Source organism: Branchiostoma lanceolatum, chromosome 1, assembly GCF_035083965.1.
Source record: "Branchiostoma lanceolatum isolate klBraLanc5 chromosome 1, klBraLanc5.hap2, whole genome shotgun sequence".
NCBI lineage: Eukaryota > Metazoa > Chordata > Leptocardii > Amphioxiformes > Branchiostomatidae > Branchiostoma > Branchiostoma lanceolatum.
In genome coordinates, this window is record NC_089722.1 from 3,307,065 (window position 1) to 3,320,288 (window position 13,224).

General features: G+C 41.4%; 1 protein-coding gene across 1 annotated transcript in view; it reads right to left on the minus strand.

Annotated features, from left to right (window-relative positions):
* LOC136429955 (translocation protein SEC63 homolog) overlaps positions 1-13,133 on the minus strand; it is a 17,247-nt gene extending 4,114 nt beyond the window's left edge. Inside the window, exons 1-17 of the mRNA XM_066420142.1 lie at positions 12,968-13,133; positions 11,769-11,868; positions 11,139-11,253; positions 10,546-10,658; positions 9,945-10,006; positions 9,420-9,529; positions 8,415-8,523; positions 7,715-7,809; positions 7,069-7,204; positions 5,651-5,743; positions 5,058-5,203; positions 4,470-4,522; positions 3,829-3,923; positions 3,275-3,357; positions 1,703-1,789; positions 995-1,144; positions 291-428 (exon numbers count right to left, since the gene is read on the minus strand). Of these exons, the coding sequence (XP_066276239.1) occupies positions 291-428; positions 995-1,144; positions 1,703-1,789; positions 3,275-3,357; positions 3,829-3,923; positions 4,470-4,522; positions 5,058-5,203; positions 5,651-5,743; positions 7,069-7,204; positions 7,715-7,809; positions 8,415-8,523; positions 9,420-9,529; positions 9,945-10,006; positions 10,546-10,658; positions 11,139-11,253; positions 11,769-11,868; positions 12,968-13,091 (1,809 nt within the window). The 5' untranslated portion in view covers positions 13,092-13,133. The remainder of the gene's footprint in view (positions 1-290; positions 429-994; positions 1,145-1,702; positions 1,790-3,274; positions 3,358-3,828; positions 3,924-4,469; positions 4,523-5,057; positions 5,204-5,650; positions 5,744-7,068; positions 7,205-7,714; positions 7,810-8,414; positions 8,524-9,419; positions 9,530-9,944; positions 10,007-10,545; positions 10,659-11,138; positions 11,254-11,768; positions 11,869-12,967) is intronic.
* Between the last annotated feature and the right edge of the window lie 91 nt (positions 13,134-13,224).

Genomic DNA, 13,224 nt, shown 5'->3' on the forward strand with positions numbered 1-13,224 from the left:
TGGAAACCAGTCATCACAGCCTCCAAAACCATGATGATAGTCAGTTCTCAGTCTGACAATAATTGGGTTATGTCAGCAAATATGTATTACATAAATCAACAGGGTTAGGATGTTCCCAATTCTCCTGCTCTTAGAGGTGTTGGCCATCAAGCTCATAGGGGCCTAACAAGGGCTGCTAAAAACATGATTTAGTCAGGTACAAGACATTCTGTAGCAATGACTTTGTGACTGAGAGTGAAAATTTCTTCTTGAAAAGTCAAAGAATCTGAACAAGAAACAATGTGTCTTACATCATCGTCATCTTCTGATTGTCTCTGTCCGTCGTTGTCACTGCCGCTCGCATCCTCCGAGTTGTCCCGATCTGGATCATCCTCTGAGTCTGAGTTGGAGGAGTCGTCATCCTTTGCAGGCTTCACCTCCTGTATCCTCTGTCAATCAAACAGGAAAGAGAAATCTTAGATTCGGTATCTAGATATCTCTGTTTAGTTTCAGACTGAGGTGCCTATTAGTACGTATTCATAAATGCTTTACGGAACATAAATTATACAAATTTTACAGAATTCATACAATTCACTACAAAGAAGCATACAAATTTTACGGAATTCATTTCAAATTTGCGGGATACATACGATCCTTCATTATCATCATCATTCCAGGTATTATCACCCCTTTGGAGGAACCCCTCCCTTGTCAGACTCCAAGTTTTCCTCTGTCGAGCAGTTCTTGGCCATGTAGGGCCCAGGTGTTTAGTTATATTGTCACTCCTTACTATTAGTAAAACTCGTATGAATTCTGTAAAACTGGACATGAATTCCGTAAAATCTGTTACAGTAGGTGTCTTCGAACTTAAGTGGATCATCCTTCGCATATCCTTCAAATATCATGAACATCCATCAACAGCTTCATGCTGTTTATATCAGACACACATACATCCACAGCCACTTCACTATAGGAAAACGAAAAACAAAACCTTCTGGCAAAGGTAATTACTAACATTGTTTTCTGATTCCTTCAGCTTGTCCGGTGGAAGTGCTCCATTCTGCTGCTGTTTCTTGTTCTGTTGAGCCTTGTTCGGCTTCTTCTTGGCCTTTCCCGCCTTCTGCTTTCCCTTCCGGTTCTTCTGCCAGGGTTTGGGTTTGTTCACCTACAGGTTGTAAGCAAGACAATTGATTACAAAATGTGTTACACGTTTAAATCTGACGGATTCACACAACTTGACAGAACAAAAATTTTGAGCAAAGTTGGATTATGCACGCTGTACATCATATATGTCCAGAACACACATTGGCTCATACAATACTACCGCTTTGTGCCAAACCTGGCAGAAAAATTTTGGAAACTTCATTTCGGTCAATCAAATCTCCATGGATACTCTTAGACTAATACTATGGATTGTATCATACAATGTCATGTGTAAAACTATAATTAGAAAGCCTATTTTGAAATTACTGATCAAGTTTGATTTTTAAACTTTTTGTGATGATTTTAGTTTGTACCTTTGTCCTGACATAAAACACATGAGTCCTACCACTTTCTCTATTTCTTCTTTTTCTTCCTCTTCTCCTTCTTCCATTACAAACAAATAAAGTCAATGACCTGAACTAGATGGTTGTCACAAAGGCTCATGCAATACTGCCGTTTTGTGATACAATACAGTTAAATGTACCACCACTTTGTACACATGTAACAGCATGTTACTCACCACTTTCTGATCAGGCTGTTCCTCCTCCTCAGGTTCTTCATCCACTTCCGCAGCTGGAGGCTCCTCAACACCCTGGCTAACTACAGACTACAAAAAAAAAAAAGAGATATTAAATCCGGAAGTTCTGCTGCAGTAGTACCAAGGAAAGCTGCCAGGGGGCCCAAAATCTGGTAATTTTCTTGACAGGACATGACCTATTCACATACCAAGTTTCATGACAATCCATCCAAAGCTTCCTGAGTAATGCTGCTAAGGCCACACCAATTTAATTTCTTGGTTAACAGATTTTTCTTTTCAAAAAAAGAATTTTAGAAAAAAAAATCATGAAAACAGAAGGCTGGGCCAGCCTTCTGTTTTCATGATTTTTTTTTCTAAATTTTTTTTTTAAAAAATAAAAATCCGTTAACCAAGAATTAAATTGGTGTGGCCTAAACCACATACATGCAAACGTACAAGGCATGCAAACCAAACTCTACCGAAAACATAACCATCGTGATTCCTTCATATTACAGACGAAGCCACTTAATTGCACCTCGGATAAACGCACCTTCCGTTTAATTGCACCGAATCTCAATATCCAAAACCGGTTCCCATTCACTGCATTGTTAGTGACTCCGCATATCTGCACCGCACATGGTCACCAATGCCGGTTAACTGCACCATTTTTTTTCAAAAATCCTCGACGAGTTAACTGAAAACGTGCGCTAAAATTGGCAAACGCGGTACAAATGAGCCGATACCGCCAATATGTTTAAAACTGTTTTGAGTAACAAAAGAAGGCGGTCTCCATTGACAGTTACGTTGATAGGAATCGTATGGGAGGTCCCGGGTGGGTCACCCGTAATCAGTAACCAAGTTTTAGTTTCAATTCCTAGTTTCATGGCGGTACATGATTTACGTAAATCGACAACTGCACTCTACGTAATGTAACACAGAAACTGTTATCCCATGAGTGGCATGACGATGTTTCAGAATGCCTCCCCTGTAACATTACGTGTGTTGTAATGCGGTAGATCGCATGGAAAAATGAGAGAATGCAAAATCCTTTAAAACAGGTTCATAGTCATTTCTTTATTTTCAGCAAAGGGCCAATAAATAAAGTTACTTAATAACTGAATAATTTCGTCTGTTTTCTTTGTGCTAGTGTTTCTCACTAACAATACACCCCCTCGCCCATGGTGGTGCGGTCCAGCTGGGCATTTCGCATAATTGCACCAGCCGGATAATTGCACCAAAAACGCTGACAAATGGGTGGTGCAGTTAAGCGGATTCTACTGTATCACTAAAATTTGTACCCGTGATGATTTATTCAGCCATGTATAACTCTATTTGTAAACCCTGTCCTTTTGTTGGTTCCCATGACATGATACAAAAAGCCTTCAGACTTTACACAACATGTCTTGTTGGGCTAATGTTGAAAATAAATATTCTTCTTGACAATCTGACAAGTCATGTATATGGAATAGATCAATGATACACTTGCTTCCATACTCTTGGGCAAATTTTGATTAAAAAACGTTTCCTTCTTGAAAGTCTGACAAATTGAATGCATATTGATATAATGATACTTACTTCCATACTCTGCCGCTTGAGTTTACAGTTGACAGTGACGATGGCTCCAGCAGTGATGGTGTAGGTGTCTTCATCATCCAGGACTGAGAAAAAAACAAAAACATTTTATTTGTATGACTAACACTGTGTTATACATATCTTACATGGCCATAACATCTATTTTCTAAGGTCTATGCTACATGAATATGTTTTACAATACATGATGTTGTAAAGGTTGGTCAAATGATATGATATATTTTATTCTACCGGTAGTCATGTTTGCAAGAACAATATCAGATCCTGGTTTGAACATAAATGTTGACATCATTTAGCAAAGGTACATGACATTGTATGAGGTTGTGGAACTCTTACCAGCTTTACATGATACCAGTACCAGCACTCACTTGCTATTTGCTTTTAATAATTAACATCCTGTTTTCATGTTCAGACTGAACTAAAGATACAAGTACATAAAACAGCAAAACATGTCTTGACTCACAGTCTTAGCAAATGATGAACCATGAGGGAAACAAAATTTATGTTTGATCACAAATACACGACGATGTAGCACTAACCCAGAGACTGCACATCCATTTCCACGATGGGGAAGTTCTTGATGACCTCCATCACATCCTCATACTCCTCATCAGTCATGTTCCTCAGTAGAGCCCTGAACACACAAGGGACACACCAGCAGGGTTAAACTTAAACATGTGCTTCAATGTAGTGTGCACATCCAGATGTCATCATCATCATCATTAGGCCACACCAATTTTATTTCTTGGTTAACGGAATTTAAAAAAAAATGCTATAGTACTGGAAAATCAACATGACAACAGAATCTCACAGGAAAGTTTGTACTTTGGTGCACACAGTTTCAGGAAGTGAACAGGGTCAGGTGCAAGTTTTCACCCCAGCCTTCTGTTTCAACGATTTCCTCGGGCTAAACTTTAAAGAAAAAATCCGTTAACCAAGAAATTAAACTGGTGTGGCCTTAGAAAGAAAAATCAACAACTTACAGGCCTAGAAAAATGTTTTTGTGTTTTCGGTTACCCGACCAACCCTAGCAAAAACCTGCAGACTCTTTTTTTGTCAACCGCTGGCAAGAGACATGCAATTTTTCATCTGCTATCTGAGTGATATTCAAAACAGACTTCCTGTATTTAAAACTCTTTTTAACAGAATTGAGGGCTTTGAACAAAGCGGTCCATCTCACCTCCTATCCTTTTCATCCATGGTAGCCAGTTGACGGATGCTACGGACGTTTCTCTGAGGACAAAGATAAAAAGTTAACAAAACATGCAGCTGTATTGAGACAGCTAGCTAATACTCTGACATGTGAGGGTCTAGTCACGAGTCATCACTTCCTGTCTGTCTACAACATCGAAGCAGAGCCAAACCAGATATCCAAATCTCCAAGTACTGAAAATCACTTTAATATATCGGCAGGAAAATATAGCGTTTGGGGGAAAATGGAGTAGGTCACGGCACTTAATTCTAATGGTGGGAACAAACATTACTGTCTCAAATATTAGTGATCAAATATTAGCGATGATGAAATTTTAGCTGTTGACTAGTGACCGTTAAATCAGCTAAAATTAATTTACAGTTAACAAATCAAGAATTACAGTATCCCATTACACCATTTTGGCCTGACATCCTGGTAGGCTGCCTAACACATACCAGGACAAACAAGCAAACATACATGTACCAACTGACTATAATATCTCTGTTTTCTCTGACGTATATGTAGAATATGGACACATTGCAGCCATGTTATAAAAAGCAGAAGTACTAGACCTACTCTCTTGGACACGAAGTGCCGCAGGTTGTCCTCCCTGATGTGTGGCAGCTGCAGTAGGGGGGACTTGTTGTCCCACAGACCCTGCACCGTCATCTGGGACAGCTTCATGCAGTTCTCAATAGTCTCAAGACGAGGGAGGTTTGACACTGGGAAAAGAAGACTCCAAGGTTAAATCTGTGTTGGATGGAGTATTGGTAACCACACAAACTGATTTCATGATCATTATAGGGGGATACTTGGGCTGGGACAACATTCGATACGGGCGTTCCTGACCAGTCTATATTCTACGGTATTGTACAGGTTTCCATTGAACGATTGAAATGAATATACGCTGGGTGCAGCACCGTCAAAAAATTTGAATACCGGATTTGGACGTTGGAATCAATCATTTCTTTCAGGACACAAATTTCTGACGCATTTGGCATTGAAGTGTGTGTGTTTGTTCGGGTGGGTAAGACATAAATAATATACTGTGTATTCTGTATCGCCCTCGGTCCCATGCTCCCGCGGGTCTGGCTGGTACCTCGTGGGATAAGGAATACATTGTGCACTGACAGTGCTGTATTCTGTATGTATGAGAGAGCTGCCCATACCTCTTCCAGCATGAGCCAGAGCCACCAGCTGGGCCACAACCTGAACCATCTCCTGAACCAGCGTGGGACACTTCCGCAGGATCAGCTGACGGTCTGAAACACACAAGGTCATCCATTAACCTTCAGCACACTGAAGTAGCCGTTTGGCTGCCAATAGCGAATTGGTTGAACCAATTCGCTATTGGTTACAGAGTTAGGCAGCAGGGAGAGGGTGTGGACTTTCCCCCTTACAGAGAGTTTGATAAACATTGGAAGAATACAGTAATGCTGCCATACTTGAAAATACTGTTTAATGAGTGCACCCATCCTTGGAGCACCCGATGGCTACCGGGCTATTTTTGGGCACGAATGGGACCCTGGAAGTTTTTAACACAGAGTTGATGCTGTAATGCTTTAGGGATTGCACAGGGGGCGCTCTTAATTCTACTTACCCAGCTCCAGAGTCTTGGGAGGCAGGTCGATCCTGATAAAGTGTGCATGTGATGCTGTAGGGATAGCACAGGGGGCGCTCTTAATCATACTTACCCAGCTCCAGAGTCTTGGGAGGCAGGTCGATCCTGATAAAGTGTGTATGTGATGCTGTAGGGATAGCACAGGGGGCTCTTAATCATACTTACCCAGCTCCAGAGTCTTAGGAGGCAGGTCGATCCTGATAAAGTGTGCATGGACCAGGCAGCGAGCCTTGATGCTGTAGGGATAGCACAGGGGGCGCTCTTAATCATACTTACCCAGCTCCAGAGTTTTGGGAGGCAGGTCGATCCTGCTGAAGTGGGCATGGACTAGGCAGCGAGCCTTGATGCTGAAGGGATAGCACAGGGGGGCTCTTAATCATACTTACCCAGCTCCAGAGTTTTGGGAGGCAGGTCGATCCTGCTGAAGTGGGCATGGACTAGGCAGCGAGCCTTGATGCTGTAGGGATAGCACAGGGGGCGCTCTTAATCATACTTACCCAGCTCCAGAGTTTTGGGAGGCAGGTTGATCCTGCTGAAGTGGGCATCCACCAGGCAGCGAGCCTTAAAGCTGTAATACTGTAGGGATAGCACAGGGAGCGCTCTTAATCATACTTACCCAGCTCCAGAGTCTTGATGCTGTAATGCTGTAGGGATAGCACAGGGGGCGCTCTTAACTATACTTACCGAGCTCCAGAGTCTTGGGAGGCAGGTCGATCCTGATAAAGTGTGCATGTGATGCTGTAGGGATAGCACAGGGGGCGCTCTTAATCATACTTACCCAGCTCCAGAGTTTTGGGAGGCAGGTCGATCCTGCTAAAGTGTGCATGTGATGCTGTAGGGATAGCACAGGGGGCGCTCTTAATCATACTTACCCAGCTCCAGAGTCTTGGGAGGCAGGTCGATCCTGATAAAGTGTGCATGTGATGCTGTAGGGATAGCACAGGGGGCGCTCTTAATCATACTTACCGAGCTCCAGAGTCTTGGGAGGCAGGTCGATCCTGCTGAAGTGGGCGTGGACCAGGCAGCGAGCCTTGATGCTGTAGGGATAGCACAGGGGGCGCTCTTTACTCTTCTCGTTAAGCTGACTCAATTCTCGCATCAGCTGGAGAAGGAGATTTTAAAAAAAAACAATGATTAGACTGCATCTCAATGACATAATGTTTCATCATTATCATGCCAGCGTGTCTCACACTAAACTTGAAAGGTGTACCTTTATGCAAAAGACTCAACTGGCAAAAAGTTTAAGTCACTGAAGAGCTGCTTTTCCACTGGTCGTGACAGAAAAGACAGACCCTATACACAATATCTTGCCAGTGGACTAGCCCCCTGCTACAGTGATTGCACCACAGTGTGGCCCAGGGCTATGAAACGGAGATGGGCACCGCCCTATACATCAATAATGGTGTCAGAGGATTTAAAAAAAACAAACACAATATCCACAGCTTCATTACCTGAGAAAATTCCCATAGTTCTGTTCCAGAAGCACAATGAACAGCTAGTGGACCATGGCTTTATGTCGCGTTCTAGGGACTTAAGGTTAACATCCCTTTCATCAATACAATCAAATCAGTATGGCCTTATATTGACAGTGGCGACATTTGTGTAATTTTACCTGGGGAAGTTCAATGTTGTCACTGGGTCTCTCCATGACCTCTTGGTTATGACCTTTTTCAAATTCAAAAGACGCTGCCAGAATCATCACAGCTCCTAAACAAGGACAAAATACAGAATGGACAATTCTGGTTAAACATTATCTGGCAAGAGTTGATGAAGGTTGAACATCATCTAATCATAATTTGATCTCTTAGAGCTGGACAAGATATGGAGGTAAATATCCCCAGATAGTACCTTTACGTACATTGTACGTAACACAAATATCATTATCATTATTATTGTTATCATTATTGTTAGTGTTACGATTATTATTGTTACGTTTTGGTCTGTTGAAATTCTGCTGTTATGTTTACCCGGACTGGGATCACAAAGGATTTCCTGTTTCCCTCTGTCCGTTTACACCTTGATGTAATAAAGCTGAAATAAATAAATAAAATATTCAAGTGCACTGGTCAAAAATTAGATGCACGGCTCCAAAATGTTTTGCACAAAAGTGCTCCTGCAGATCCAGATGCTAGAGTCCTGCATACATTCAAGCGTTTCTGAAAAGAATATTTAATTTTTCATCAATATCATCATCATCATCACCACCATTCCCATCTCTGCATATCATACAGTAGTAGATAGACTAAGGTTTGACAAGTAAATCAAACGAAAACCGTAAGATCTGTAGAAGACCACAGCAGGAAAGAACTTACTTTTCACATTCATGTTGGGAGTCTTGTTGAAGAAGTAATAGTAGAGCTGAGTAGTGTCCAGTAGGACTTGGTCAGCGCTGTATTTGATGGAACGGTACCACCATGTACCCTGGAGAACACAAAATAGGCACAGTGTTACAGAAGTCCCACATGTCAGAACTAGGGATGTCCCTCTAGCTCAACTCATAGCAGCCTCACAGTTGAGCTCCTGGTTCAAATCAGTTGGTGACTCAGAGACCCCAATTCAATCCTAGGTTGGGCCTGCACCCGTCTTTTGGAAGGAGAATAAAAGGGGGTCCCGTATACTGAAACAACAAGGAAACTTGCTGCCCTACATGTATGTGCCACTAGGCACTAAAAGGTCTGAACGAATGAACAAATGTGTAAACAAAAGAAGACAAAGCAGGTACATATAGTGAACATGTAAGAACTCTTGACCAGAATTGTCGGATGGCTATGCTTTCGAACAAATTTTATGACTAGAATTCTATGAAAAATGCATGCAAAAATGTACAAATCATCTGAAAAACGCACAAATCACGTCTATGCAAAAATGCTCGGATCTAGGATGCTACGGGAATCGCGGTGCAAATGTGACCACAGCAAAACTTACCACAGCGACAGGCATGATGACCATGAAGGCCACTCCGTACTTAACTCCGTACTTACCACAGCAACAGGCATGATGACCATGAAGGCCACTCCGTACTTAACTCCGTACTTACCACAGCAACAGGCATGATGACCATGAAGGCCACTCCGTACTTAACTCCGTACTTACCACAGCAACAGGCATGATGACCATGAAGGCCACTCTGCACTTAACTCCGTACTTACCACAGCAACAGGCATGATGACCATGAAGGCCACTCTGTACTTAACTCCGTACTTACCACAGCAACAGGCATGATGACCATGAAGGCCACTCTGTACTTAACTCCGTACTTACCACAGCAACAGGCATGATGACCATGAAGGCCACTCTGCACTTAACTCCGTACTTACCACAGCAACAGGCATGATGACCATGAAGGCCACTCCGTAGGCTGCCAGGACCCACATGGAGTTCTTACTGTCCACAATCCAGGAGGGTAGGGCGATGCCAAATGTTGTCGCTACAGAACAAGAAACATCAGAATTAAAAATCATCTGGGTCATATAATAGTACTGTAACTTACAGTATTTGATTTCAACAGAGCTCTTTTAGATTCTGCAATTCTTTAAATTTTCGAAGTCAGTGCAGTGGACCAATATCTATCTACATCAGTCTATGGGATATTTGCAATGGCCAGTAGGGTATATAACTTTACGTAGGACATGCATTTGCCCAAACGGCACTTTCACTTGCCCTGGACAATTGGGCCAATGGAATTGTCCAACCCGTTTAGATGTGAAAATGTACATGTGTGGAATAGTTCCATTCATGTTTGTGTAGAGATCAAGGATATCAGAATGTTTTCCACATTCCAGTATCATGTTGAAATCAGGTGAATAAAAAGGTAATACAGTGTTGAACACTCCGAACTTTACCTTGGGGTCCGTCAGGGTTTCCATATTCCTCCCAGTTCTTTCTTGTTTCTTCATCAGTTAAACTACAGGTTGGAGAAAATACAGTATTATCAGATTTAGTTTCACAGTAAACCCACAGTCTAATCAACCAATGAGCTGTTAAACTCCTTCAAATAAATGTTCAAAGTTCGCTGCATTCTGTTATAGCTACAAAGCTTCCCTACCACACCAAGATGTTATAATATGGATCTCTGTATGTCATACCTGGGTCGGGATTACGTTTGATATGGGTGTTCTAGACCGGCGCACATGTATATCATACTGTATTACACAGGCTTCTACTTGTGTCATACAGGCTTTTGTAGAATGATTCTAATCTAACGCATTTCGCATGCATCACTGTCAAAGTTTCAAACACTGGATTTGGATGTTGGAATTGATATTTTGTCAATTTTGAATTTCAGGACATCTAATTGTCTCAACTTTTGGAACATTTTGAATCGTAATGTGTGTTTCTCTGGTGGATATGACATAAAAAGAAGACAACATGGTACCCGGGGTGATACGGAATACACTGCAGTGTTGTATTCTCTATGTATGCCTTGTTATAGCTCATACTTACGCCTGATATGCCTTAGCGATCCTCCTGAAGGTGTCTTCGTCGCCCCCTTTATCAGGATGGTGTGTGAGACTGAGCGAGCGGTACTGACGACGAATGTCCGCCTGACTTGCTCCCTAAAAGGGTTTACAATGTAGATAACAAAAATTAGGATTAATTCATTTAGTAGCTCACTACACGAATACATGCCTTTATTGTTAAAATAATCATCATGAAAGGAAGTTCTTCAATGGCATGCAAATATTGTGCAACACAATTTGTATCTATACATTGTAGCATATACATGTACATGTATGCCAAAAAGTATGGTATTTATCTTATCATTTTACCCAACCAACAATCCATTGCCAACGGCTTGAAAAATAAATAGAGGTCCCATATTTGAAGAAGGCTACATACACTTCAAGCACATTAAAGAACCCACCACACATAGCTAAAAGATTAGGAGCCCTTCCCTTTGTAGGTGGATCAAAAAAAATTATATAATCTGTCTGGATATGCAACTGCAATGTACTCTTCAGTATAAATCTGGCGTGTTACACCATCAGGCTGGACACTGGGGATGCAATATAGATCTACACAAACAAAAGCCTTACTCTGTCTATATGCAGGATCTCGTAGGGATCATACTCCACGTGGTCACGCTCCACCTGTGATGACTTGTACGCCAGGATCAGGAAGATGAGCCAGCCGATCGTCAATATCACTTTCCTGTCAGAAGATATCATATCATTTATGTTAAGATATCATATATTTTATGTTGGTCTAGGTCCTTACAGTCGGTATATAGGAAGTTGAAGTTGGTAGCCTAAAATAAAAAGAGCATGAATATGAAAATGGTGTTTCACAATTGTATGTGCTGATCTCTCACAACAAACAGAACATTATAACATGTTCTAACATATAACATATATATCACACAGAAAAATACTTATCAACACTTCTCTTACATGATACATTTTATATGAAAAACAATGTATTCACAACATACGTAACACATACTTCTGTCATACACATTAAAAACATACCCGAGAATATAGGAACATTTATTATCTTACACATTGACAACATACATATATGATATCAATGATAAGAAGAGTTCTGTCTCATACATTCAAAACATACATGCCAAAACATCTCTTACATACATACATCTCAATAAACATCACAGTACCGGTATGTACTTTTATGTAGTATAAATGACAGATTTGAAACCAGGGGCATACTTGGCAGTAGACTTGGCCTTTGAGCGTGTCTTGTGCAGTTTGAGCTGGTACCACAGGCTGTGGCTGTGCACCTTCTCCAGCTTCTGGAGACGTTTCTCTTCTGTAAGGGTAAGAAACAGGAAGACAAGGAATGGATAACTTGTCATGTGGTAACAATGTGTGCAAACTGTAGATACATGATGTAGTTGCCATGTTGCCATCTACAACAAATGCAAATGTTGTAAGATCATTGATGGACACATCTGTATTTAGTACTACGGGAATTCTATTTTCAACCAACTAATTGTATTAATCCTATCAGTAGCAATCTATAAGCTAGTTCGGAGTTGGTACTACGCATGTGCAGTGTCAAAGGTGAAGGCCCCCGCGACGGAAACAGTGCTCGCCTCCACATTGTCTCGATTTGCATAACAACGCCCAGACGGGTTTTGTTTTCGTCGCGGGGGCCTTCACCTTTGACACTGCACATGCGTAGTAGCAACTCCAAACTAGCTTATTGACTTTACAATATGATGATTATGACATTAATGACTAAGGCACAGGATATTGTTTTAGTGGTAGATCTTTTTCCATCCTGTCAGAATTGCTGGCTTCATTAGCTTCCATATGGTACCTCAGTATTAAATTCCAATCATTTACCACTTAGGTGCTGTAGTGTTTCACCCATGACCTACATTTTACGAAAAATATTTAATGAGCCCTAATACGTACCCCATGAGACAACATTTAGCTCCTGTACAACAACAACTGGGGCTAATTGACTCATTAGCATACAGATTTGTCTTGACTTCATCAACAGCCGTTTGACTTTGTTTTCAATGTTCTGACAAATACGTCGCACTAATGACAATGATGTACTGGAGCATGCATGGGATTCGAACCCAGAACCTTTAGATTCTAGAAATTTCTAGGTCAACAACCTTAACAACAAGACCAACTTGCCTTGCTAGCTTAGACTACTTTGCCGCCTCTGTCTCTGTACCTGTACCTAACTCTGGAGCCCATGTTAGATTATCGGGGATATCTTTTGAGATTATGATTATGAGTAAACACGGATTTAGAGGGCTTCTGGTACGTAACATGGCCGAGTTTCTTATGTCCACGTATGATTTTTTAAACCATCTGCAAACCGTTTCACATACGTATAACTTCAGGCGATCGATCAGATCGATAAGAAGACAACAAGAAAGCCACCTTACCTTCTACTTGTCCCTTGGGCCACAGATAATACGTTATAGGCAACAGAAATAGTATCCATACGGACGTTAGGAAATAAAGAAAAGTTCCTCCGCTTTCGTCGTACTCGAACTGAGCACCCGCCATCTTGAATCGTGTAACAGAAAACAGGGGGCGTTATTCGTCTCGCACGATTCGTAGTAATTTCTACGGTGGCCCATCACACCAATTAATTTGCGCACGCACAAAAAAATTCAAACATTTCTTGAATATTTCCCAC